Raw genomic sequence first — 24,931 nt, 5'->3', positions numbered from 1 at the left:
TTGTACCAATAACAGAGTGAAATAATGAGAGGGTCCTGGGCATGGGAAGGAAACCTCGCCCAAAGATTATGTCACTTCAGGATATTTATCCACGGCTCACAAATCGACCAGAGTACAGGTAGAAACGGAAATTCAGTCACATTTGATTTTGTTTCGTCTACGTCCAAGCAGCGTTGCCTTTTATCTGTCCATCTTAACTCCTTCGCTATGCGCCATCGTCATATTCCAGCTCACCCCACATATCCATCAGATGCAACACAGCGTCGATAGAAGAAAGAAACAATCAAGAGAAGCAATCTCAAAAAGAAGCCACATATGCGAAAAAAGAGGAAAGATGTAAGTACGGCCAACAACAAGCACTGGGCATTTAATTCATCCGATCATTCAAGTTGAATAACTCCATCGCACATTCACCAGCCTTCTTGCGAACCTCCCAAGCAGCATCATCCTTTGCAGCATCCAGCTCCGACTTGATCTTGTTTGCGCGCTGAGTGAGTAACGCAGGCTTCACAGTTTTCACCATCAGGATCAGGACATCGACTGCGATGACACGGCATTCAACACTTGAGTCTGAGGGATTGTGATATGTATTCCGCAGACGATCTAAGACTCGGCCGAGCACGGAATCCAGATGTTCTTCGATGACCTTTGGATGACGGGGGGCGAGCTGAAAGAGAGTCTTCATATATGCGGTCTTTGCGAATTGCTCATCTTGTACTGTGACGCCCTCAAGGACGATAGGCAGGAGGCGAGAAGCTTCGATGCCTACGTCAAGTTGAGTCGGGGTCATGTAGACCAGGATTCCTGAGATGGCGATCAGATAATTCTCCTTGAGAGACTTGTCTGTAGCTGCTTGCCAGAGTGCAATCAAAGGGTTGGCGGTAAGTGCGAAACATTTCGAATTTCTCAACAGTCTCACAGAGCAGAAGTTCTCTTTGGTGAGGACCGGGGAAGGTGCAAGAAGAATGCGGAAGGACTGAGCAACCTTGCGGCCATAGGTTGGGTTCTGGATACCGTCAATCATCAGGCCAACGAGAAGCTCCAAAGTTGGGTCGAATGCCGATAGTGATGCTGCGGTGAAATATGCAAGTGTTTGATAGACCTTGGACCCCTGGCCGGCTTTCGCAGATACAGAATCTTCCACCAGACTCTTCATGAGATCAAAGAGCTTAGTTCCGTCTTCCAAGTTCTCCTTCGTGGCGCCGAACTTGTTAACCAGCAGCTGAAGCATTTCATGGGTAGATTGTAAACATGTGCGAGAGGTGTCTTTTGGCATGTTCAGAGAATTTCGGATCATCGCAGCAGCCACATTACCGGCTGGAATCCGTAATTCGTCCTTACTCTTTGTTCGTGGTCAGTATAGATAACATGTAGTCATGATAAACATACCTTTGTTGGGATTACTGCCAGAAGTGAGGTAGACAATATATTCATTAAACACTTATCCCGCGGCCCTGCTTGTAAGTTCTTCTGGGAACTCGCAAGCAAGCTATCTCCAGTGTGGGTAAAGAGAGACCACATTGCACTTGGCTCCTTTGGGAAATTCCGATTCCATGTCAGGACCAAGTTGTTTACAGGTGTAACCAACTTTGAGCGTAAAGCTAGCGTAGTGGCCTTCCCAATCATAAGAACCAATTTATCCAACTCAGCGCTCGTGCTGGAAGGCTTGAGACCGATATATAGCTGGCCGTTCGAGTCCACCTTCTGAACGACAACCTCTCGAAACAGCGACAGCACGATGTAGTCGTACGGACCCACGGAGGGATCATTCGGGATAGGAAGTTTAGTAGTGATATGGGCTTCGTTCACAGTCTTATCGAACTTCTCAATGGCATTAGCGATAGATGCAACAATTGCAGAGGCATATTGCAGTTGGCCACTGTCGCCCATAATAGCCGTGAATTTGATCAAAAGCTTCTCAACCATAGCATCGAAGTTTCGGTGCCAAAAGCTGCTCGCAGCAGTGACTGGTGGCTTAATCATGATCTCTTTTTTGCAAACAACAGTACAGCAAATTTCGGTCAGAGATTCCAGGTATCGAACGATGACATCGAGTTCCCCTGTACATGTTTCAAGATCGGTAGAGATTTTCTCAGGGAGCTTCTGAAGAAAATCCAATAGAGTGTTCTCTCGAAATACCAGAGGTTCAATCGAGCAAATATGTTGCAACGATTCTACAACAGTCCGAGAAACTTCGGCATCTTGTGCTTGGCTCGTTGCAAGCTCATTCAACTTTTGAACGATCATACCCTGCTCAACGGTGGACAGGTACTCAGGAATTTGAAACAACAACGTTAAGCCCTTGATCGCAGCAACAATCAGTGTTGGGTCTGGACCTGATCCTGTAGCATTTTCAGAGTCCGTAAATGCGCCGAAATAGACGTCAACCAAGTTCTGAGAAAATTTTGCAAAGTCCGTCGCCAATTTCTCCATGTTTTGTCGCTCGACCATCAGCAGAGCTGCTTGGTCGGCCGAACACGTGGCGGTGGGGTTGGAATTATCAGGTAGCGCCAGTCGTGCGACCAAAATATTGTTGAAAACACCAAGTAATAGAGTCTTCTCTGACCCCAGGCGAAGATCTTGCCAGATTGTGTTCATGCTTGGGAGGACTTCCTTAATAACCAACTGGAAGGCGTACGGAGAGCCAGATGCAATGACGCTCAGAATCTCTCCGGTACGACGCATGAAGTGCTTTTTGGAGTCTTGAAGGCGCTCCTTACACTCCTTCGCCGTTGGTACAACGTAAAGAGCCAAAGGGCTGTCAAGACTTGACCAATCGTAAGATTTCCTGCTGAGAGCTGAGCTCAGGGCATGTAGAACCTTCAACGATGATCTGATAAAGTCATCGACATCTCCGTTCCAGACCTCATATTTGAGCGAATCCCAGATCTTGATAGACCATGGAGCAAGCGCTGGAACTGAGTATGACTCGACACAAGCAGCAAGGGTTGCCAAAACTTCGTTCTAAATTCATATTAGTAGAAGTCATTCTCGGGCTACAGGGTTGCCTCGCCTTTGTCGTTGCAGATAAGTCCTGGGTGGTATCCAACTTCTCCAAGCACATTGGGATTGCATTCTTGGCGTACGAATCACTAGACAAAATGCATTCAAGCAACATATCTCGTAACTCCTCAGAACTGGGCTTGGAAATTTGTTCCCTTGATCCACCAACCGTCACTGGCCAATACCTGGAGAAGGATTCCCATATGGCCTGGGATTCCTCGACTTCAATGTCCCTGTCGTTGCTGAGGTACTTGTACAAATTGAAAAGAACTTCCAAACAACCTGGGGTCTTCTCGAATTCTGCAAGTGTGACAAGACCACGGACAAGTTGAGGAATAGTCGAGGATTTGAGTAGGGCGTCACCCCGTGATCTCAAGAGAGTGTTTATCAAAAGGTAAAGTGTCTGACGTGCGGTAGGCTTTAGATCCTTAAACCGCGTCTCTCTAGACAAGCTGAAGATTGCTGTTGCCACAGATACGGCTTCTCCAGGAGGAAAGTGAGCCCATGTGACAATCACTGTCAGGCAAGTTGCGACTTCGTGTATGCCAGCACGGAATGACGGTAGAGAATTGGTGTTGTTTAGTCTGTCACAGAGATAATCGGTAAGATACTTGACTACCAAGCATTGTTAGTTTTGGCTTGCGTTGATGAAAAGCAATAACTGACCAGTGTGTCTGGATGGCTCAACCGTCAATCTGGCCAAGACTCGTGAGAGGAGAGACAATCCTGTAATTTGTCAGTCGAAGGTAGCCAGAGAGCGAGAGTTCCAACAAACCTCTCGCGACAGCGACCAGGTCCTCATCAGCATGGATGAATGGCGCAAGGTCCTTGAGGAGGTTCTCCACGGAGTAGACAGCCAACTCAATTGCTATTTTCAGTCAGGCGGCTTGTCTTTCAATTGTTATTTCTACTCTTACAGCCAACATAGTCTGTGACTATCTCCTCTTCTCTCGTAGCTTGTCCTGCACTAATATTCCCAGCTCCAATCCAATCCTGAACTGTGAATAGAGGCATTATCGAGACTTTTGATCTTGCACCTAGGAGAAGAAATGCGCCTGTCAATACATAGGCCTATGGGATGACAAGGAGAGACTGGGACAATGAGAGACCAAAGAAAATATTCAAAAATGACACAAAAAATCTTTGTAGGTTGAGAAGTGAGAGCGTCTGGAGGTTATCTGCAAAGCGAAGTTGAGAAGTTCACGAGGTTCGAGTTTCTCAGCCTTGCCACTAACAATCAGGCCCGCCTCTTATCACCACGAACACGCTAGACAGGGGTATCGTCCGCGTTCGGTTTCCTCTGAGGAGGAAGCTCCCTTGAGTGATGGAAAGAATACAGAGTTGAGGGGAACAAAAGATAGGTATGTAGCCAAGAGACTCATGCATCATAGTGAGTTTTGTTCCTATTACATACCGCATCAAACATAAATCTAACTTGTGGCACATAAGGTAGGTAGGTTAAATAAAATCTTCGCACATACCGCTAGTAAGAAAACTTGCCCGTTAAAGCAGCAGCACAAGTCCAAGCGACTGGTTGGGAGACCAAAATGGAACAATCACTGATATCTGAGAAAATACATCAGTATCAGAAGTCATACATGTCTTGGCAGACTTCTCTCTGAAGAAGTAGAATCTATTCATTACGAGATGAACCTTTTCCTGTCCTAGAATACATCACGAGATTCAAGTGTTTCGTTGACGATCAAGGTTAATTTATGGCCGAAAGCCACTTGTTACAATGTATATCTTAGTAAGTCCCGAGATGCTCAATCTATCTCAATGCATTTCACTAGGCCACAACTGCAGGGCACATTAGGGACACCAGGACATGGCAGCTGGAGGGCAACGATGGAAAGAGCCCTTTGAAGCTAAAGGCGGCACTCGAATCACCCCTCCAAAATTGCACCCCTCATTTCTTATCGCTTTGATAAGGGGGAAATTTTTCATAAGACGTTACCCACTCCTCTTATTCTTCAAAACAAGTAGTTATTCTGCTACCGCCTAAGCACTAAGCTCAATATATATATTGGTCCCTGGCGTTGCATACAATTTGCATTGGCTTCCGAAGATCTCTGTTGAGTCTACGACCTCCGCGACAGTGGTTATCCCTAAGTGGAGAACTCCTCTATTAGTACTTCTCACCTCCAAAGTCATCTTGGTATACACAATTGTGAAGACCTTACTTGGAGAGGTAGCATAAGGGCTAACGGAGTTGAATTTAAAGCCTAACTTAGCTGAGTTCTCTGTAAATAAAGATCCTGCTATACAAATACATACCGAGTACTCGGCTAAGACTTGCAAGGAGAAATGAGTGATAGAACAATTCCTCGGCTTGGTCTATTGTAAGAACTCCAATTGAAAACCTGATTTGAGGGTATAGAAGAGACAAAACTCTGCTCGAGAGAGCATGGATAAGGACCTTGACAATGGTCAGTGAAAGTGTTCAGAAGTCGGTACACTTGATGGGGCTTCTTAAAATCGATATCATGTACAGAAGCATATAGCTGAATCCTTCCGCTTTCTCTATTTGCTCTGCATTGACTGTTCTTGTTTAAACATCGAAAAAAAGAATGAAAATCTTGCTAAAAACTCCTGTTAACAAACAGCCCAGGACCACAGAAATGTACCAACTTTATTCCCAATTTCCTGCGAGGGAAGTACCCCGCATTGTCAGTCACCACCACTTCCCCAACAGCCAGACACTCTCAAGTGACGATAAGTCTCACACTTACATTCATAATGTAAAGACATGGAGCCAATCAAAAATCAATATCAAATCGATTGCATCCTCCAAAATCGTGCCAGATATTAAACACCAACTCATAACTTGACCCTCAAAATCACTTCTTCTTCAACCTCTTCCCCTGGGTACTTCCAGCCAGATTCTCTTCTATATCCGCTCTACTTCTCTTCAGCCTAGTACTCGAACGAGTCCGGATTCCAGCGTCAATACTCTGTTCTGGCACAAGAAAGAGATCCTTCACAGAAGCATCTGAATCACCATCAGCACCTTCCGCCGCCTTCTTGTTATGGAATATCTGAGTCGATAATCGCTTTGCAGCAGGTCTTTGCTTTGGCGGTTCTGGGTATGGAGTTGATGCTCTCTTAGCTTGATATGGTTTGGCAGGGGTCTTCTTAGGAGCTACGCCCTCTTCACCTTGGGCTTGCTTTGCTAGCCTGCCTGCTGACCCCTGGCGTGTCTGTCGAATTTGCCGAGTCAATGATGCATCCTCAGAATACTCGGAGCCATTGCTAGACTGCCTTGTCGCCATAATCGCCATTGGTTTCCCTTCAGCCTTCTCTTGTACCCTTTCATATGCAGCTCTCATTGCATGCTTCTCCTCTCTCTCCCTCTTCTTCTCCTCGGCTATTCTTTTGTACAGGTCATCTAGATTTTTCTTGACCTGCTCTTTCATCCTCTTTGACTCTTCAGCTTCAATTTTCTGTCTTTCTGCAATCTGGGCAGGTGTCTCTACTACTCTGTGTCTGAAAGCCTCTCTTAAAAGTGTTCGAATACGTTGAGCTTTGGCAGCACTCGTTCTTGCGGCATCAGCTGCTGTGTCTTTGGCCTCTTTCTTTGTGATTCTCTTGGGCTTTCTTTTATCATTGGCTTCTCTCTTGATTGTGTTTCGCTTCGTGTTTTGAGCGCTAGTTTTCTTGCTGGTGGTAGTTCTAGTATTTGCGTTTGATGGACCTTCACCACCGTTGCTGTCCTCATCATCTGAGTCTGGATCTGAGTCTGGTGCATCGCTTCGCTCTCCAGCCCTCCCACTATCTTCTTCCCCACCAAGCACCTTTCTGTGCGAAAGTCAGCATAAGCGAATAAAATTCCAAGGTCAAAATACTTTATGGCATCTATGAACGTCTTCACTCTATCATCGTCCCGGCGTGGCACAACAAACACAATGTGATTGATCCCACCAATCTCACCGTCATTCAGGAATCTCAATATTGTCTCTACAGCAATACGCATCGCTTCATCATACGGAAAATTGTTCTTATTCGTCGAGAGTAGCGAGAAAGCAATCATCATGTTCGCTCTGTTATTCTCAGCACTGACTGCTTTGCAAAGAGCATTATAATAAGTCTCGCCAAGGTCAATACGTTTCCTGGCATTTGACTCTTCTGATGCCCTGGGATGATAAAGAGGTCCAATGGCATGGATGATCCGGCGAACTCCAATCAGTCCTAAGTTATAGGACCCGGTTGTCCATACACTTGCTCGTTTGTTGACATAGTCCTCCCTATCCTTTAGATCTGTTAAGGCGACTTTTAGCATTGGACCAGCAGCAGCATGGATCGCTTCATCGTCTAGCCCTCCATTACCATCCATCTCAATGGCTGCGTCAGTAACAACGATTCGTGCATATGGTGGACCTTTCGGGTTCAAAGAGGGGAAATGGGCAATGTCGCCAGCGCAAAGCTGGATCAACACTCTTTTGTATATCCTTCTGATAATGGATTCAGGTAACGGGGTCGCGTCCACGAATTGGTCTTGTTCTTCCTCATCTGGATCCGAATTACAATCACTGTCTTCTTCATCTTCATCATCGTTGTTGTCACCCGGCTGATCGTCTGCGTTGTCGTCATTGTTTTCTTCGGAGGCGTTGCACTCGCTAAGCGGCTTGAGAGGAGACTGAGGAGGAATGCTCACAATTGGGCTAATACATCTCCTAGTTTTAGCCTTGATATGCAATGGGCTTCTAGTTGAAGGCCCACCAGTAGGAGTCGCAGCAGCAGATTTTGCAGCCGATATTGGCTCGGTCTTCTCACCCCGTATGGCATTTGACGTTGAAGGGGCGACAAGGAAGGCAGGTAGTAGGTATGCCGCATTCTCATTAGGAGGTGCTAAGGAATACACAAGCTGTGTTCTATAATCTTGTTAGCAACTTCAATCATGTAATACACCATTCTGTTACTTACGGTAGCTCTGTAACAAAGTTTTGCACAAGCTGTTGTCGAAATTCTTCATCTCGCTTATCCTGGCGCACATCCTCTCCCTCTGGAGGTGGAATAACTATTGCGATCTGCTCTGGTGGCTCTATCTCCAAGTTTTGTATCTGAATTTTGCCGATAAGATGGCGGATGAAGCCAGCGATGGCTTTCAAAGCATTTTTTGTTCCGTGTGGCTGATACTCTCGTTAGCACGAACCACTCCCAGAAGAATAGACGTACCTGTGGAGATCTCCAGTCCGGCAATTCTGTACATAAAGGAGAGATAGCAATCTTCATCCCAGGTACATAATTCTCTTTAGCGTACGCAGTATCAAAGATCGCAGAATAAGTATCCCACAACAACTCCAAACGCGATGGCATATAATCCGGATTCTCATCGTCAAGAAAACTCGGATGGTACACATGAATGATCTTCTTAACACCAGGCTCCAGGCCACAAGCGCTCGTCACTTTCAAAGTCCCTTCACGATCCGCTAGTGCGCCAGTTGCGCCTTTCTTGATTTCTTTGCTCAGCTCGCCTGCGCCATTGGTGTCACCGGCAGCCTCAAAAACCCTCTGCGCAACAGTGAACTTATGAAGTCTTGCTCTTAGATCCTTGGCAGAGAAGCGACTGTTGAATATTGTGTTGTTTGTGGGTATTGGAAATGAGATAAATGTGCCATTGAAGTCATGGATGTGACCTTCGAGAATATCGACTTGAACTCCCTTATACTTAGTCGTCGCAAGAGTTTTGAACCCTTGATTTCTGGCCGCCATCACTGCGCAATATCCGATGTTGCATATAGTTTCAAGACAAAGTCACAAGCATGGAGAAAGGCAAACTCCAACAAGGATGCCTGGAGATGGAACGTGGTTTACCCCAGGTAACAATACAAACAAAGATCACTTCAAGAACAGTAATCAAACCAGCGGACTTTGAAATATGACACAATGCTTTACATGGAGATGTGATGAAAGGGTTCCCTGCAAGACGTGCATCTCAACAAAGGATCGCAGTCCCTTCAACTTCAAGAACGCCGCACGCGTCCCCATGTTCAACAAAGAAGCATCCCAGATTACCACAAGACTTTTTGAAAGACAAACAGTGATGGAAATCTATCTTGGTGCATTTCAAGAGGACACGCCACATCTAATATTTGTGCTCATTGCCCGGAAATTGGCATTGAGAGTCGCGCTAAGTCCCTAGACGAAATGTTTGTAAATATATAATTTGCTTGGCAAAGCTTCATAGCTGTTAAATGCGTAACTTTCTTTCTCTGCTTCTCGTTCGGGAGGCTACCTAGTTATTAGTAACAAAATAGTTGTGGTTGGACAGTATCGTCAATCCTTCTCGTCACTGATCACCATTTCAGCTTCCCCTGTCGGCAACCCCGCCCTCCCCTCTGTCAATCATCCATCCTCCTTTGCGTAACGCCCTTCGGAAAACATTCTCCTCACGCTGCTATCAATAGAGCAATCCATTACGATATCCTCGAGTCTTCACGTTCATAATCCCCAACATTACACAATCCGTCACAAAACCGTTGCTGCAAGCAAAATGAGCGACTCGTCACCAACACGCCGCCCATTCCACGGCTCCTGCCACTGCGGCTCCATCCAGTACATCATATTCCTCACACTTCCCCACCAACCCCCATCCAGCGACACATCGCCTCCCCTGGGTTCCACCCGCTCAAACCAAGAGTTCTACCGCTGCAACTGCACGCCGTGTCACAAAGCTGGCCACTTTCACATCCGCTTGGATTGGGCTCCTCAGGACTTCGTGCTCCTCTCCCCGCTTGATCCCCTTACCGAGCTTGGGGATTACACCTGCAACGCCGGATCTATCCACTGGCCATTCTGCAAGAATTGTGGGGGGAGGTGCTTTCTCTTCGTCGGGCAGGGGGAAACGGCAGAAGTGGACCTGGATGACATAGGCGTCAATGGCAAGGATGGCAAAAAGATGGGTAAGAGAACCATATGGCGGCCCAAAGCTGAGGGCTGGGACGAGCACAAGGCTGGGTGCTATCTCAGTGTAAACGGATACACTGTCGATTATGGGCAGGAGGGATTTGAGTTGGGTGAATTCACGGCAAACAAATTGGTCGCGTACCTTGACTGCCTTGAGCTTTCAGGTCGGGAGAGGGAACCACGCTACGACAAGCCGTACGAGGGCGGCGCGTTCTGAAGAACGATATGCTCTACTTGGAGTGTGATAGTGATCTGGCAATCGTTTTGTTACTTGTTCTTAATCATCTTGGCGTATCTCAGAGATTTTGCTACAATATGGAGATGTCTTATAATCCGATCACGCATTCTGTCCTGCCACAGAGACCTATCAAAGAACCCGTATTTCATCATATGTACGTAATATTAAATAACAACCAATCACCAGGCACGTCACGAAACATCCTGTCCTTCAATAGCATCATAAAACCCTCAACAGTGTCTTTCCAAGTATCTTACCCCAAATAGAATCAAGACTGCCCACGAAACATCCTTGAGAAACTGTTCTATGCTATATATCTGGCGCATACACTTTCTGTGCACTTATTCAGGGGCGGAACTATTCAAGGTTTTGGAGTGTACTCCATGGAACGATGCCGGAAAGTGAGACGTCTTTGCTGGCCCAGGTCTGGGTTGTTCCGAGGGGACTTCCATCCACGAACTGGTAAAATGCTATCTTTCATCATCCAAACAGAACGACTCTAAATTAACGCGCTTCAAATACTTCTGTAATTAAAAAATGGTCAAGATGCATTTGGTCGTTCACACATTTTGCGTCATCAGAAGGTGCGTCTGCTCTGTTTATTTGCTTTGACAAACTCCTTTTAAGCGAGATTTCGCTTGATTATTCTCCAAATGTTTATCTTCATTCAATCTATCTACCTTACAGGAGAAAGCAGGTTCCGACCCACCGTGGGAGGTGCACTTTCCTGAAATGACGACCTCTCAACTGCTAAGAATTTCTTATCACTATACTATCAATTGACTGTCAATTGACAGTTACCAAATTTTTGTAACAGTGATATGATTATTATTCTAGGAAAGTGCCCCTCCCACGGTGGGTCGGAACCTGCTTTTTCCTTTGAGGTATATTGTCCTGAGGTGCACACGTGCATACATGACATACTCCAAAGATGCTTTGAATGTACCAAAACACAGTTTGTTCGCATACTTGTTGTGTATCACTTCTTATATATATCTGAGAGACATAAAGCAGTTCAGGGAATTGCAGAGCATGTTTTCTTTGGGGCTCTTAAGTACCTTTCTCAGCATCTTCCACCGCCTTCTTCCTCGATTTCCAAAAGTTCAACCTCTGTCTCGGTCCCCTAGTGGCTTCTGACCCTGACTGGGGTATTTCTGTATCGCTAGAAGCATTTTCGCCATCGTCACCCTTCCACCTCTTCCGCAATATTTGCTTTCGACGCTGCCACGTGACCTGATGGAACCATCTCCGAGTCCCAAGCCGCTGGTTAAGGCGCTCTAAGACTTTGCCAATAGCATGACGGGTTGTATAGATGACGAGTCCCATAAGCGGGACAATAACTGCGATGGAGACAACGAACATGTACTTTACAACGAAGCGCATGTGTAGCGTAGTGGGGAATTCTACCACTCGGAGGCTGAAGATAGTGGCTAGGAGGGAGAGAGGAGCCTGGACTTGTTAGCAAGATACACTAAGGGGAGCTGGTGAAACACACAAAGATGATAGTAACGAGTGTGAAGAGCACCATGATGTTTCCTTGTTGCTTGGTTGACTCTGCAGTCCATCTTGCTGACCGTGCTTCAGAAACATTTGCTTGCTTTTGTTTCAGGTCAAGCAGGTGATTCAGCTGACATCATCAGTACTTTTGATGGGTCCCATCCAGTGTTCCGGGACTTACAGCCTTGTTTGCCTGTTCTGCTTGATCTTTGAGTCCCTTGACCCTCACTTCTTGTTCCTGTACCATCTTGTGCAACCTTTCGAAGTCGAACTCTGAACTATAGGGTACGGTTTGTCCTACATTGTTCTGAAGAGATCCACCAGTTTGAGAAATGACAGAAGATTTTGGTTTGGGCTCAGAAGTCTCTGCCGGCCTACTCAATGCATCCGAAGCTTCCTGCAGAACAGGGAGTTGGGATTCAAGTAGCACAGACAGAATGTGAAGTTCATCTTGAATATCTTTGATCTCCTTTAGCTGCTCAATTTCCTTGTCTATGTTGTAAAGCTCCTCTGGACTTCTGCTGTGCTTAGCAGTAGTTCTCTCCTTAGACCAAGCATCTTTCGATTCATTTGCGAATTTGTTGAAAAGCTTGGTTTCTTCATCGGTCTAGCATATATTAGCCATTGCTTTTTAAGACTCCATCTAGAAGAAGGGGAAAGACGGCATACAACAGATGCAATGGCACTTTCATACACATCCAGTATTTGCATTTGTCTATAAGGTGTTGGCTTGTTGCAAAATGTTGCGAGGCACTTGTACACAATCAATTGAGCCAGGTCGTAAACCGACTCCAGTGGCGGCCTGTTCACAAGTGTGAGATATTTCTGTATGCTCTTCAGGACATCCTGAGGATCGCCTTCAACCTGGGAATCTTCGACATCATGTGTCCAGTTTTGCGGAAAACTTGTGATAATTGTGTCTTTGGTAAGTTAGCACTGAAACAATCATCAGTTCAGGCACTTACTCTCATCGAGGATCCAGAGCCAAAGCTGATCCACCATTAGCACATGTGCTTGTTCCTTAGGCTCCGTGAACTCTTCTTCAGGCTCATCAATCTTTGTGTTCCGTCTGCTCTGAAGAATGCTGGGCGACTCCTCGTTCATCTGGTTACCAGACACTGAAGTTAGCCTTCGACCGGCGGGAGAAATCCCCTTTGACGCCTCAGGCCCCTGTGGATCCGGATTATCGAGATTAAATGCAGATTCTGGGGTGGCCGAAGTCGGTTTCCCAAAATTGTACTCTTCTTCGTCAGCAGGCAATTCGTGATTCCGCCTCCATACATTGTGATAGTAGCGGGTGATGACTTGATCCTGGTCTCGGTGTTCAGTGTCTTCCAACATATGATAATAAAACTGATCAAGAGTTCGGCGTGGATGAACTGGTAAGGTGCTATACAGGTACGCACAGAGCAGCTTTTCATTTTTGGTCCACTCTCTAAAGCTCTGAATAATTTTCAGGTCTGGTATTTTCCTTTGTAGATTTGGGTTATCAAGATCGTGCTTGTAGGCCTCACGCACTGTCTCCATAATGCCTATCAGAGAATTAGTATATTTTCTTTACATTGGCTCCAGCGGTACTTACGTTGCATTTCAGATCTGTTCGCTTCGGTTTCCCAGTGCACAAAAGGAATTCTCAGATTAAGTGCGGATGCCATTCGGGTATTACCATCACGATCCAAGGTCATATTGCGGCAAAGTGGTCTGAGTGATCTTGCTTGCGGACGGGGATCTAGCAGAATTGGCTTCAACGGATCAGAATCGACGGAGAATGGTTCACGCCGAAGGATGACATCTCGTTTTTGCTGTTCTTTCAAACTCCTCTTCTCGTATATTTTCCTGATGAGATCCTCTGCCCACTTTAGAAAAGTCAGCACTGACGGTGGTTTAACGTTTCAATAGCCCTTTCCACCCTTGACACCGAGGGCTACTGGCAAGGGAAAGGTGAGAGAATAAGCTTACTCCAAGATGATTGACAGGAATATGGTACCATCTACAAACCACATCCGAGGAGGGACCATCCCCGCGTGTAATTGAGTCTACTCCTTGCACGCCGTAAAGGAGGTTGTCGACTGTTGGCGCAGGGGATATTACTCGGTGACCTCTGTTGCTAGTAAAGTCGAACTCCACGATAGGTATCTCGAATCCAAAGCCTGGAAATCTGACATGCTTATGCTTCATCGGAAGAACATCTTGTGGAACTGCGGTTGGCGTAGGAATGGGTCCTTTCACCCATTTCCCCCTTTTCTGAGCATCCTCGCGTTTTTTATTGACCACTCCCTCCATGTCCTTGATGTTTTCGCAACTCCCAACTTCGAGCTTGTAGATGTGTTCATACTCTGACTCTACGCGGTTGGGCTGAGAAAATGTCGCCGGGATCACGTCGTCGTCAGAATCTGGCTCTGCAGTCACCTCGGCATCTTTGATGGTTTGCTCCTGCAAAACGGCAGCAGGTAAAGACGTGTTCATTTGGGATTCGTAGGCAAGCCATTGTTTGAGCTCAATGCCTGCGATACGAGATTCCTCGAACGAAAGCTCTTTGGCGCCATTTGCAAGCAGCACTTGTGCGATTGATTCATGACCTCTTGACCTCGCCGCATATAATGCAGTCCGTTCGCGAGAATCTCGGTCATTAATCTTGAAGTCACCAGATTCCAAAAGTAAATTAAAAATAGCTTCATTTCCAGCGAGTGCAGCAGCATGCAGTGGCTTTCCAATATTCTCTAGGCTTGAAAGGTGTGATTTATCGGTGATGATATTTCTCACAGCTTCCAAGTCACCCTCTGAGATTGCCTCCTGTAAAGGGCTCAGGGGTTCTGAGCTGACTGGCTGATGTTCAAGGGCCCCAGCTCGAGATGCAAGAAAATCACCATGGTCTCTCGTAAGTGAAGACCTATGGCGTCGATTTTTTGGCCTTTGCTTTTTTCTTCTCTTTCCCTGTCCTTGAAGAATCGGGCCATCATACTGAGAGGTAGGTAGGGTTTCCAATGTAGTTGAGGCACCGGAAGGTGGCTCAGAAAGTCGAGATGAGATGGAATCAAGCACGTTTTGGGCAAGAGAGGCTCTACGAGATGCCAAAGATGGTTTGATTGAGGTGGATGTGGTGTCAACGGAGCCTCTCGATAATCTGCCGGAGAGTCGTGACCTCTCCGGATTTGATTTTCCAATGGTAATAACGGAAGCTAGACGACTTCTTTGGTTCTGGTTCTGAGTCGGGATGGCACTATTCCTTCGATCAACTGAGTAACCTAAAGGCCTGTGGCTTCCATCCACAACATCAGAGCTGCTCGCCGCATTGGCGTACGACGTCGGGGGGCTTTGCATTATCTTCAACTCGGAAACGATCTATAAGCGTGTAGTGTATTTTCGCACTAAGTGTGTACATGTCTTGATTTGCGATCATTTTTCGAAAGGGTCGTCCATCAATCATACTTATAAGACCATGAAAGTGCAAGAGCCTCAATTCGCAGAGCCTTGCAGACGCCACCCAGTCATTCATGGCCGAGCTGAACACACCAGACGCCATAACAAATACTGTCCTGCCAGGCAGGAGATCTGCGTATGTCCTGGGCGACAGGCGCCTCAATCTATCGAATAAGGCGGTGGTGGCGCAAGGCTGTCGGCTTGGTGTAGCACACAGAGGATGTACAGCATGACTGCACGAACGTCTCATTGGCATGAAGGTCTCGGAGCAATACGATCATGGTGTGCAGCCCTGCGCATCAGCTGTTGCCTCAGATGTTGATTGTTGGGGGCCGAGAAGTGTACGGAGCCGTGGTGGACACGTGGAGAGACAAAAGCACATGTGTGGATGAATAGTTCAGAGAGCTGAACGAGAATGACAATTCTCTAGAATGGTGATGAAGCTGAGCTCGGAGGGAAGTTGGATGGATGCAGTGAAGCTGAGTGCTGAAGGGCTGATGTTCCAATCGGTGCCCTGATTTTGCCGAGGTGTAAGGTTACTGTACTGCAGCATCGAACTCCTGAGAATTACGCCAGTCCTCGCTTACAGAAACATTACAGGCTACGCAGACTTCACAAGTCAACAATGCACCAGCCATGTAAGGGCTCCAATTTAGAGGAATACGCTCGGGCGATTGTCGCAACTTAAATGAGATTTCAGCTTCAGATGCCAAAATCTTGTTGTTACGGCTTTGCTGATGGCTCGAAGTATTAGGTGGTCACCAGAAGCTGCGCCAGTTTCAGTAAGTCCAAACCTAGGCTGCAGGGAATCTCACTCGAGACACTGTCTAGATTTATGTTTTATGTGGCCAACAATATAAAAGTAATCTTAAAATGACAAGCAGGTCACGGGTCAGTCCCTCGGTTAAAACCGAGAGGGCATATCGGACAACTTCATATTTGCTTTGCTCCACTCGGCTCGAAAACAGGAATATTAACAGTATTTCCTATATGAGTGCAGTTTCAACGTACTTCTCATTGCTCCATCACACGTACAACTCATGTCCCTTCAGACGCGGAATCTCAACAGGAATTCGTCATCCCGACCAAACGACCTCGGCTCTGACCACCCATCCTTTCTCGTCCACCAGGGCGCGCAAATGTGTATCATATTCTAGCATGGTATGATGCGTCAGTATACGGCGCAGGTCTGCGGAAGAACCCAGCTTGACTCCCTCGTCGGCATGACCTGCGCGGCTTGCCCAGCGCACTTTCCAGGATCCCTCGCAGATGATCTGATCCCAATCTATGATGATGTCAAAGCCCGAAAGTGATTTCACCAACACCGAGTAGCCAGCTTCGTAATATAGCATGTACATCCATATTTCCGAATCGAAACAAACTCGCTTTGTTCCTGGATTCAATAGCTCAGTGATGTAAGTCATGATGGTGTCCACAACTTGTGGAAGTGGGATGGACTCGGGCCGGACCGACATTAAGACTTGAAACATGTCTGAGGTATCTTTGTCCTGGAATTTACAGATCCAAGCAACGTCAATGGACGGATGTAGGTACATTGTTCGGGGCCATGTCGTCAATGAGCTTTCTTGGGAGCAAGTCGGGAGTGTAACAGTTTTGTATAGTCGGAGTGCTTCGGTCCGAGACTCAGAAGTTGCGAGCAGAATGCTGGCGATGCTATCGCACTTAGGACTATTGCATAAGTGGGTGTCCTCGGCGGGGTAGACGACCACGTACAGTTGCAGAAGAATGGGGTGAATGTGGTTGATCTGTTGTTACATGCGAATTTCCACTGAAAAGTTTCTGAATTAGAACGAATGCAAAGACTCGCGGTTGTTCCATGAGAGGCTCCAAGTGATAGCACTCACGATCATATATCTTACTTCCCTTGGCAAGCTCCGAAACAAAGGGAAGCTCGTCAAAGGGTAGAGGCAGCAACTGGCCAGTGGAGCGAGGACAACATACTGAACACTGCAGATAGCGGGCAGATTAATATATGATGTATACGCTGATACGAATAACTTACATAGGCCATGTTCGTCGTGAATCGTGTTGGGTGCCACGACAAACGGAGCTAGGTCCTTGATCGAATTCCCCACCTTGTCGCCTGCAGAACGTGTATCCAACAGAGGCATTGTGAATGGGCCGTCGTGTTGACTCGGAGAGCAGTTGACTTATATTGATTATCGATCTCGTGGATTTCGCGTTGACTTGACACGCCTTGTTCTCTCCGGTCCTGTGTCAACTTCGATCACTCGTTCGCGGCTTGCTTGAGAGTACTACTAGCCTCGAGTCACCAGAAAAAAAGCGCCATACTGGGAAACCAATATGGGTACAATGTATGTCACATGCATTTATGTCGCTGCTCAATCTATGAAAAGTAAATAGGCAATACGGCAATGAGTTTGTTTCAAAGGGTGACGGTGGCTGGTACTTTCACGGGCGGGTGGCATTGAACCAGCAACTTGAAAGTAAACAAAGAATATTGACATCTCAAATGTGTTGATATACGACAACTCCAAAGCAAGAGGAACCAAGTTCAAATATGCGAGAGAATGTCCCTTTGCATCTTAATGCTTGAATGGGTCGGCTCAACCACCTTCACCTGGGTCCCGCTATCCAAGCACTATTTGCCCCAGCAAATTGCATCAGCTCTCAGCGTCTTGAGCACAGTCATACAACACTCAGTATACAACGAAGCAGTTTATTGAAAGTACATTGCAAACCATCCTAAGTCTACAACATTCTCTTCGCCCACAGCATTCCAGCGATTGCCTTTCTTCAGGCGCCAGCTACTATGTTTCTCTCCACCGTCCCCTGCCTTGGTTTCGACCAACAAACTCCACGCAGCCGTACTTAGATAAATGGAAGAAAAACCCCAGCCGGTAGGTTAGTGGGTGTTGAGATCAGACAATCTGTAAAAGAAAGTTCCCGCTCAAGTAAACACAGACAAATTAGAAACATCCGAAAAAGAAAAGGTTCAATGTCCCCTGCCTGCCAGCCCCATCCATCCCCTCCAAAACCCCAAGCAAATGTACAAATGAAACGTATGTAGCAATCCGAGTCGAGAGGGTGGCATATGCGCCAGAGAAGAAGCATTATTTCCATCCAGGAAGCAGTATAGAAACACATTTTGTGGTGTCCTTTTCTCTTCCAGATTTGATAGCAACGAATCAACGCAAAATGAAAATTTGAGAGCTGAGCGGCGACACGTCCAGTGTGTAAATGCAGCAAAAGTCCAAAAACACCCGGCCCGGGTGCAAATAAAACGCCGTTTGTGACCCCATATTCCGCCACATGTCCTGCTAGGACCAAATGTACCGTAACGCCGCGCTGTTGGTGTTGCAAAAAAAAAGTTGTTTAAGTGCCGGGCGAACCTGCAAACAAAAGAGAAAGTTGTTATTTTTTGTTTTTAGTTATAATGGTTGGCCGTCTCCACTATTGCTCTTACACATCATGTAATCTGACCGATGTGACGCTGTAGACGGTCGTGGCGTTTGATCAACGTCCATCGGGTTTCTTTGGGAAGCAGATGGCTTGGGAGTTTCGTTCAAGTCAATATTGATGACATTCTCACCCGGAGTGGTGAAAACTTCCGGTGGAGTTAAGCTTGCGCCGCTGATTTCAGACGCCAAAGGAGCTTCTTCAGCAACTGTAGGAGGTGGTTCGATGGTGTCAGCATAGGCTGTCGCGTCCGAACTCGAGACGACGCTGCCACGACTGTTTGTTCTCATCATTTCCGTGCTGAGCTTGGATCCTCGGTGTGTCTTCTGGGCACCTTTAGGGCTGGTCTTCTCACGCACCGACACGTCCCCCAGGACTTCATCCTCGTCATCTCCCGATTCAGCCGACTCAGCACACTCCCGGCGGTGCTTCTCCAGAGACTCCCGCTTCATCCTCATCTTTTCTGTAGATCGTTGACGGATTGGAAGCTTATGAGTAGCCTCCATCCGCCCTGGTGCAGACTCCTCGTGAAGAAGGTGCGGAGGTAGTGCCTTTGGAAGATTGCGAGAGTCGAGCATTGCCTCCTCGTTGCTTATTCCGAGACCAGATGCATCATCCCAATCGCCTGTGGCTTTTCGACTGATGACAACATGAACGTCCTCGTTCGCAAGAGACCCCGAGTCTCCAAAGAGGCTAGAGCCTCTGGAATCCGCTCGACTGGAACCTCTGTAGCTACCAGGCATATGAGAGTAGCTCAGAGACCCATTTGAAGTTGGGCTATCTTCCAGTCGAAGACTCTCCTGTCGCAAGCCGGAAGGTTGAGGGTAGCCCAGTGGGTTCGATGTAATTTGACCAGGTGATGGGGCCTTCCACTGACACAATCTGCACATGGCATCTGTTAACTTTGAAGTCGTTGGAGGCTTTTCAATCAAAGCATCAAAATGATGAGGTGCTTGTAGCTCTTTGAGATAGCCAGTGACTGCAACTATTGGAGTGGCAGAATTGGCATTCTTGGTGTCACGAATCATTCGAGCAACGTCTGCTCCATTGATTTGAGGCAGCTTAAATTCCATCATGATAATGTCGAATTTGATCTCACTCATAGCATATCGCATGGCCTCCGCTCCGTTCGCCACAGTGATAGTCCGGCACCGTAATTTTTCCAATAGTTTCTCCATCACCATTCGTGACACGGGATGATCTTCGCAGATGAGAACATCTAGAGGACGGAAAGCTGGCCCATCGGCCAAGGTGATTTGAGACATCCTGCGAGAACTTTGGCGACGACGTTGAACACGAAGAAGGGCGTTGGCCTTATCGCCTTCGTTGTCCGATGACGATGGCGACATATCGAAAACTTGGCTGCGTCGCTTGCGGTGCGAGAAGAGATCGGCAGGTATTGGGCTGCCTTCCTGCGAGCCAACAGTTTGCGACCGAGCTCTCGTGGAAGAGCTACTGGCTTGTCTTGGTGTCGAAATCTTTTGAGGTGACAGTGCCAATGGTGGTGGTGGTGCTCCTCCTCGAGTCTTAATGGGTGACGAGACCGCTGAGGAGGCCTTTTGAAGACTAGACGGAAGTCTTGGTCCGTCGAAGAAGCTCCCAGGTGCTAATGAATTGTTGGATTGATGCGACAGACTGGAGGAAGTGCTCGATGTCTTGCGGCGACCCTCACCATTCTGGCCGGCAACAAAAGAAACGAGAAGTGGCGATGAAGGCTGGGACGCTCTGCTCGGCGACGAATTTGACTGGCTGAATCCTGATGGTGAAGATGGTCTGGCGGTAGCTTTGGCATTTGAGAGTGTCCGCTGGATGGGCATTGGCAGGATAGGACTTCCTTCCAAGACTGGTCCCGGTGAAGTTGCGTTGTTTGGTCCTGGGCCACTTGGGCTCGTAGCATTTTGTTTATTCTGTGCAGCTAGAGCCTCAGCGCGAAGTTTTTGTATGACGTCTTTGTTCGCCTTCTCCAGAACCGGCAAATTCTTGAACGCAAAATTCCCGAAGTCATCCGCAATTACAGGTTCGCTGAGTCTGCGACTCTTCATATCGCGGACATGGGGTGGGATATGCAAAGGCATCAAGCCACGCTTGATCGAATTGACTTGAGACCGTACACGAGACAGCGCATCATGAGGGCGTTCATGGTATTCAGTACCTGCCGTCGAAGGCTGTGGTGAGGTCTGATCTTCCATCTCCTCTGCAAACGATTGTAAGGTAGCACCGCGAGAGTCAAAATATTCAGTATCTTCTGGATTTTCAGGCGCCGGGACGAATTGTGCGTCGTCCTCCAGGAGCTTATCCCATTGCGTGCCGTCGAACCACGGATGGTTTCGAATCTCGTCGCCGCCGCAAGAAAACTTGTCATCAGTATTGGCTCCAAGCCTTTCCCGCGGGTTGAGGCAGAGAAGCTTGTTCATCAAGTCTTTTGCCTCTGGGGACACTTCAAAATCGTTATCATCAGGCCAAGAGATTCTGCGAGCGAGGATGTTTTCAAAAACTTCGTCCGGCGTCGGTGCATGGAATGGTGGATATCCATACAAGAACTCGAACAGAATACAACCAACAGACCACCAATCACTATTTTCGTCCTGGCCAACACCATTCACAGTCTCGGGCGCAAGATAGTCTGGAGTGCCGACGAAACGACGATTGCTATCATCAGGATCAAACAACGCCATTGGGGGTGGCATCATACTGGTCTGTGGTGGCGTACTACGCATGTCTGAACTTGTTTGGCTGGTTGTCGGGTGCAGAGCTGGAAGGTCGGGAGAGACGGTTCCTTCATTCTCGCTCATTTCTTCAATAGGACTCCGTCTCTGGTTCATCATGTGTTGGGCTTGACTATCGTTGAGAGAAAAGCTGCTGAACATTTGATTTAAAGCATCACTGCCACCGGAGTCGCTACGGCCGGAAGCACGGCGAGACTCTTTGTTCAGGGTGTTCTCACGACTCAGGGCGAAGTATGATGGAGTCGCCAGCCCACCAGCAAGGTCTGGAGTCATCTGAGGTGTAGATCCTGGTGAGTGATGGCCTTGAAAATCAAATGAGGTTGACCGTGATGAGCTAATGGACATTGTCCGCGCAAATGGGCCTTGCTTTAGAAGATCTGGGGCAGAATCATTTGTGGAACTGTTGAGAACCCGCTTTTGGCGACCAATCAGGCCCATTCGCGAGAGACCGAAATCAGTTAATTTCAAATGACCTTTCTGGTCAATGAGAAGATTGTCAGGTTTGAGATCTCGATGAACAATTCCGCGATTGTGAAGATGCTCAACACCTAAAATAACTTCGCCCAGGTATTTCTTCGCCCAATCTTCTGGCAGGCCGCCGAGAACTTTGATGAGAGACGCACAATCTCCACCATTCAAATACTCCATGACCAAATAGAGATAATCCTTGCTGGAAAAGGTCCAGTACAGTTTCGCAACAAAATCGCTTTCACCTTGCCACATCATGATAGCACGCTCTGCTTTGACATTGGTGACTTGGTTCTTTGCAACCATGTCTGCCTTTTTCAAGACTTTGATGGCATAGTAGTCACCGGTAGATCTCTTCTTGGCTAGATAGACACTACCAAATGCACCTTTACTGATTGGTTTAATGATCTCGAAGTCCTTAATGGATGGTGGTACCGCTCGAGCTTGCGGTGCACTGACAGAATTGAGTCGAGGGGATGGCGGTTGCCGTGAGGGGTCCGAGCCAGCAGCTGATGACTGCCGTCTATGATGGTGCTGGTGATTGGGAATAAGCGCTGGTGAGGTAAATTCGCTTCCCGGAAGCATCGGCGATGCTGTAGGGGAGACAACTCCTTCATGAGCAATAGGCAAACCTCGAGGCTTTGAAATGCGGAGCGGCGAAGACGGTTGCGGGATCCGGACAGGAGATTCTTGCCTGTGAGGAGATGTTGTTCCAGGAAGGATAATACTTCGCCGATGTCGTTGACGAGAGCTCGCAGCACGTCTAAGATCACCAAATTCGGAGACAGGAGATTCTGTGCGGGTAGGTCGGGACATCAATGATGACGACCGATGACTCGTATCACTTTCTGCACCTGCATCACTCTCAAAGAATAGAGATTGTCGACGAGAATCCTGAGACTGCGATAAGATGCTGTGCTGGCCAGTATGCGATCGCGGTGTTGGGCACTCCTTGGGGCTGCTCGATCTGGTCGAAATCGCAGTTGACGAAATTCGCCGTGCTCCACTACGACCCAATTCAGCTTCTCGAAGAGCGGCTGCTAATGAAGAAGGCCCATCAAAAGAGCCGCTGAAGAATCCTTCATCATTCGCAGGGATTCTCTCTGTCTCGTCATCGGAGTCTGTAAGATGACCGGCAGCAATCTTAGCAGCCTTTCGCATGGCCTCATCGATACAATCTTGAACAATAACCGAGAACTCGATACGGATACGCTCGGAGTATTCGATGATTCTGCGGTGGCGTAAAACAGCCTCGACCTTTCCTTTGGCTGCTCTCTCGCTATCCTGGCAAAGTACAGACAAGCCCTGTTCTTGCTCTAGCGTATTATTAGTAGGAGATTGCCATTGCATCACTTGCGATATACGGGATTCAGATTGAGGAGATTGCGTGCGAAACTCGCCAGGAGCATGAGCAGAGGCTTCTTTGATAGCGGGCGTGCTAATCTCAAGAGCAGTATCGCAAAGATCAAGGAGTAGTTCGACAATCCTTGCTTGGGGTCTTCGAACAGCAAAGGATCTGGCTCGCGCATGGCCGAAGCCAGACCTGGAAGGATCCCTCGATCGATCAGCAGGTGTACCTGGAGATGCGGTTCCGGAGGAAGATGTGGAGGAGCCGGGACCAATGGGCATGCCCTTGTATTCGGCCTGGGGAGGTGTCAAAGCAGGTTGGTCGCCAGCAATAGGTCGTGATTTGCGAGCTTCAAGAGCATCGAGCACTTTCACAATGGCGTGACGGTGCTCTGTAAGGTTTTCTTGGCACATCTGAACTTCCATCTCAGCTTTGTGCTCCTGCAGACATAGCTCTGTATGCTTCTCAAACCACCATGGAGGAATTTGCCGTTCGCAAATCCGACAAAGAACAGGAAGAGGGGGGGCATGATTTCCCGGATCCTCCAACCCAGCTTCAGCTAATGTCGTAAGATGACTTGCCAGGACCTCTGCTCCGGAACCGAGAGAATCGACAATTACAGCAGGTAAGTCGATTTGGATTTCGCGAGGGGCGATCCAGGGTCTGATCATCCACATTGTCTGGAACAGTCAGCATAATTTCAATCTCGAGTTCAGCTCAACCTACGTGACTCTCTCCTCCAGATGTTCGGTCGTAAACCATGATGCCTTGTCCCTCCAGCTCAATCGTCGCGGGTTCACGCTGTGCTGCCGCCAATTCCTCGTCCGTCTCGGCCATGAGAGTGTCGATGGGAGCCAACTTGGAGGCAGGTCCCAGCTGCACACTGAAACGGACTATTTGACTGCGTGAATCATCTTTCTTCATAGACTCCACTATGTCCGAAAAAGCCTCCTTGTTCTCGCTGACTAGCAGGTCTTTGATTGGCTTTCCTTGCACCGACTCGAAACTGGTGCCGATAACATCAGTCCAAGAGGGGCTTACCCATCTAATATTTCCATTTAGTCCCAGATCCATGATCACGTTGAGTGTTTGCTCCGCGGCCTCTCGCAGGTCCTCTCTCTCCTCCCGAATATCCGCACTCAGAGAGCGCTCCATCTGACCACCAGCTTGTGCCCGCAGCTGCACGACAACTGGTGGTGCCAGCATACTATTTTCTTCCTCCATTGTTGAGTAGATCCCTCTGACTGCAATGCTGCCCCAACATTGACTATGCGTGCGCCTCCCTGGTCAAGTTGCCGGACCAGATTGAGTGTCGCTATCATTCGCGTCGTTATCGCGGGTCTGGCTCGGAACCGTGTCGTAAAACGGCGTAGCTGTTCGGCGGAGTGCCCGTACCTAGCAACTGACGGCGATAGGAGACATCATGGGGATTGATGCTGATGTCTCTTCTTGTTGTGGGCTGGGAAGCGCTTCGGGTAAGGAATTGGTGCCAGAGTTCGAGGAAGAGCTACGAGTAAGTCGTTTGTCGGGGCGGGACAAAGGCACGCCGGCTCTGCAGAGATAGCCCAGCTCTATCTATCGTCAAGAGAGGCTCGGGACCGGCACGAGGTCGAAGTCGAGCAGCAATTGTCTTCGTCGGCGGCAAGTTTGGTGGTGTTGTTGTTGTCGGTGGGCCCAAAACTTGGGAGGAGTTTGGGGATGTGACTTGAGAGTGGAACCCTTGAATCGGCCGTCTGTCTGGTCTGGCGCTGAGGAGGATTCCCCTCAGCGGGCTACGATGGGTGGTTGACCAATGACACGGCTGCATACAAGGGCAGGGAAGACTCTTGGCTGACAGACAGCATGCGTAAATAAATAAATCGCTGCATGAAAGCGGCATAAAAT

At 47.9% G+C, this 24,931-nt stretch overlaps 7 protein-coding genes across 7 annotated transcripts; 1 reads left to right on the top strand and 6 right to left on the bottom strand.

The window, feature by feature from the left end:
• Positions 1 to 118: 118 nt before the first annotated feature.
• ONS95_011373 (uncharacterized protein) lies at positions 119 to 4,213 on the bottom strand. Its single transcript, XM_058504983.1, has 6 exons — positions 3,921 to 4,213; positions 3,779 to 3,871; positions 3,670 to 3,729; positions 3,014 to 3,618; positions 1,390 to 2,964; positions 119 to 1,342 (listed from the first exon to the last, which is right to left on the bottom strand). The coding sequence occupies exons 1-6, from the start codon at positions 4,015 to 4,017 to the stop codon at positions 368 to 370; spliced, it is 3,405 nt and encodes a 1,134-aa protein (XP_058359539.1). The 5' UTR covers positions 4,018 to 4,213; the 3' UTR covers positions 119 to 367.
• A 1,630-nt stretch (positions 4,214 to 5,843) lies between these two features.
• On the bottom strand, positions 5,844 to 8,715 carry ONS95_011372 (uncharacterized protein; the record flags this gene model as incomplete). The annotated part of the gene is made up of 4 exons (XM_058504982.1): positions 5,844 to 6,801; positions 6,849 to 7,874; positions 7,927 to 8,132; positions 8,179 to 8,715. 4 exons carry the CDS (start codon positions 8,713 to 8,715, stop codon positions 5,844 to 5,846), a joined length of 2,727 nt encoding a protein of 908 aa, XP_058359538.1.
• A 781-nt stretch (positions 8,716 to 9,496) lies between these two features.
• On the top strand, positions 9,497 to 10,126 carry ONS95_011371 (uncharacterized protein; the record flags this gene model as incomplete). The annotated part of the gene is made up of 1 exon (XM_058504981.1): positions 9,497 to 10,126. The coding sequence occupies one exon, from the start codon at positions 9,497 to 9,499 to the stop codon at positions 10,124 to 10,126; it is 630 nt and encodes a 209-aa protein (XP_058359537.1).
• Positions 10,127 to 10,961: 835 nt separating this feature from the next.
• On the bottom strand, positions 10,962 to 15,764 carry ONS95_011370 (uncharacterized protein). The gene is made up of 7 exons (XM_058504980.1): positions 13,604 to 15,764; positions 13,227 to 13,500; positions 12,610 to 13,176; positions 12,314 to 12,564; positions 11,826 to 12,251; positions 11,643 to 11,774; positions 10,962 to 11,596 (listed from the first exon to the last, which is right to left on the bottom strand). The coding sequence occupies exons 1-7, from the start codon at positions 14,963 to 14,965 to the stop codon at positions 11,198 to 11,200; spliced, it is 3,411 nt and encodes a 1,136-aa protein (XP_058359536.1). The 5' UTR covers positions 14,966 to 15,764; the 3' UTR covers positions 10,962 to 11,197.
• Positions 15,765 to 15,989: 225 nt separating this feature from the next.
• Positions 15,990 to 16,661, bottom strand: ONS95_011369 (uncharacterized protein). The gene has a single exon (XM_058504979.1). The coding sequence runs from the start codon at positions 16,618 to 16,620 to the stop codon at positions 16,141 to 16,143; it is 480 nt and encodes a 159-aa protein (XP_058359535.1). The 5' UTR covers positions 16,621 to 16,661; the 3' UTR covers positions 15,990 to 16,140.
• Positions 16,662 to 16,979: 318 nt separating this feature from the next.
• ONS95_011368 (uncharacterized protein) lies at positions 16,980 to 17,196 on the bottom strand (the record flags this gene model as incomplete). Its single annotated transcript, XM_058504978.1, has 2 exons — positions 16,980 to 17,032; positions 17,088 to 17,196. The coding sequence occupies 2 exons, from the start codon at positions 17,194 to 17,196 to the stop codon at positions 16,980 to 16,982; spliced, it is 162 nt and encodes a 53-aa protein (XP_058359534.1).
• A 1,281-nt stretch (positions 17,197 to 18,477) lies between these two features.
• Positions 18,478 to 24,271, bottom strand: RIM15 (rim15, signal transduction response regulator; the record flags this gene model as incomplete). Its single annotated transcript, XM_058504977.1, has 2 exons — positions 18,478 to 23,727; positions 23,774 to 24,271. 2 exons carry the CDS (start codon positions 24,269 to 24,271, stop codon positions 18,478 to 18,480), a joined length of 5,748 nt encoding a protein of 1,915 aa, XP_058359533.1.
• Positions 24,272 to 24,931: the final 660 nt, after the last annotated feature.

Source organism: Cadophora gregata (assembly GCF_030347475.1).
Source record: "Cadophora gregata isolate MNR1 chromosome Unknown scaffold_5, whole genome shotgun sequence".
Taxonomy (NCBI): Eukaryota; Fungi; Ascomycota; class Leotiomycetes; order Helotiales; family Ploettnerulaceae; genus Cadophora; species Cadophora gregata.
The sequence above is the reverse complement of the archived record's forward strand: the minus strand, read 5'-3'. Positions and strand labels throughout refer to the sequence as shown.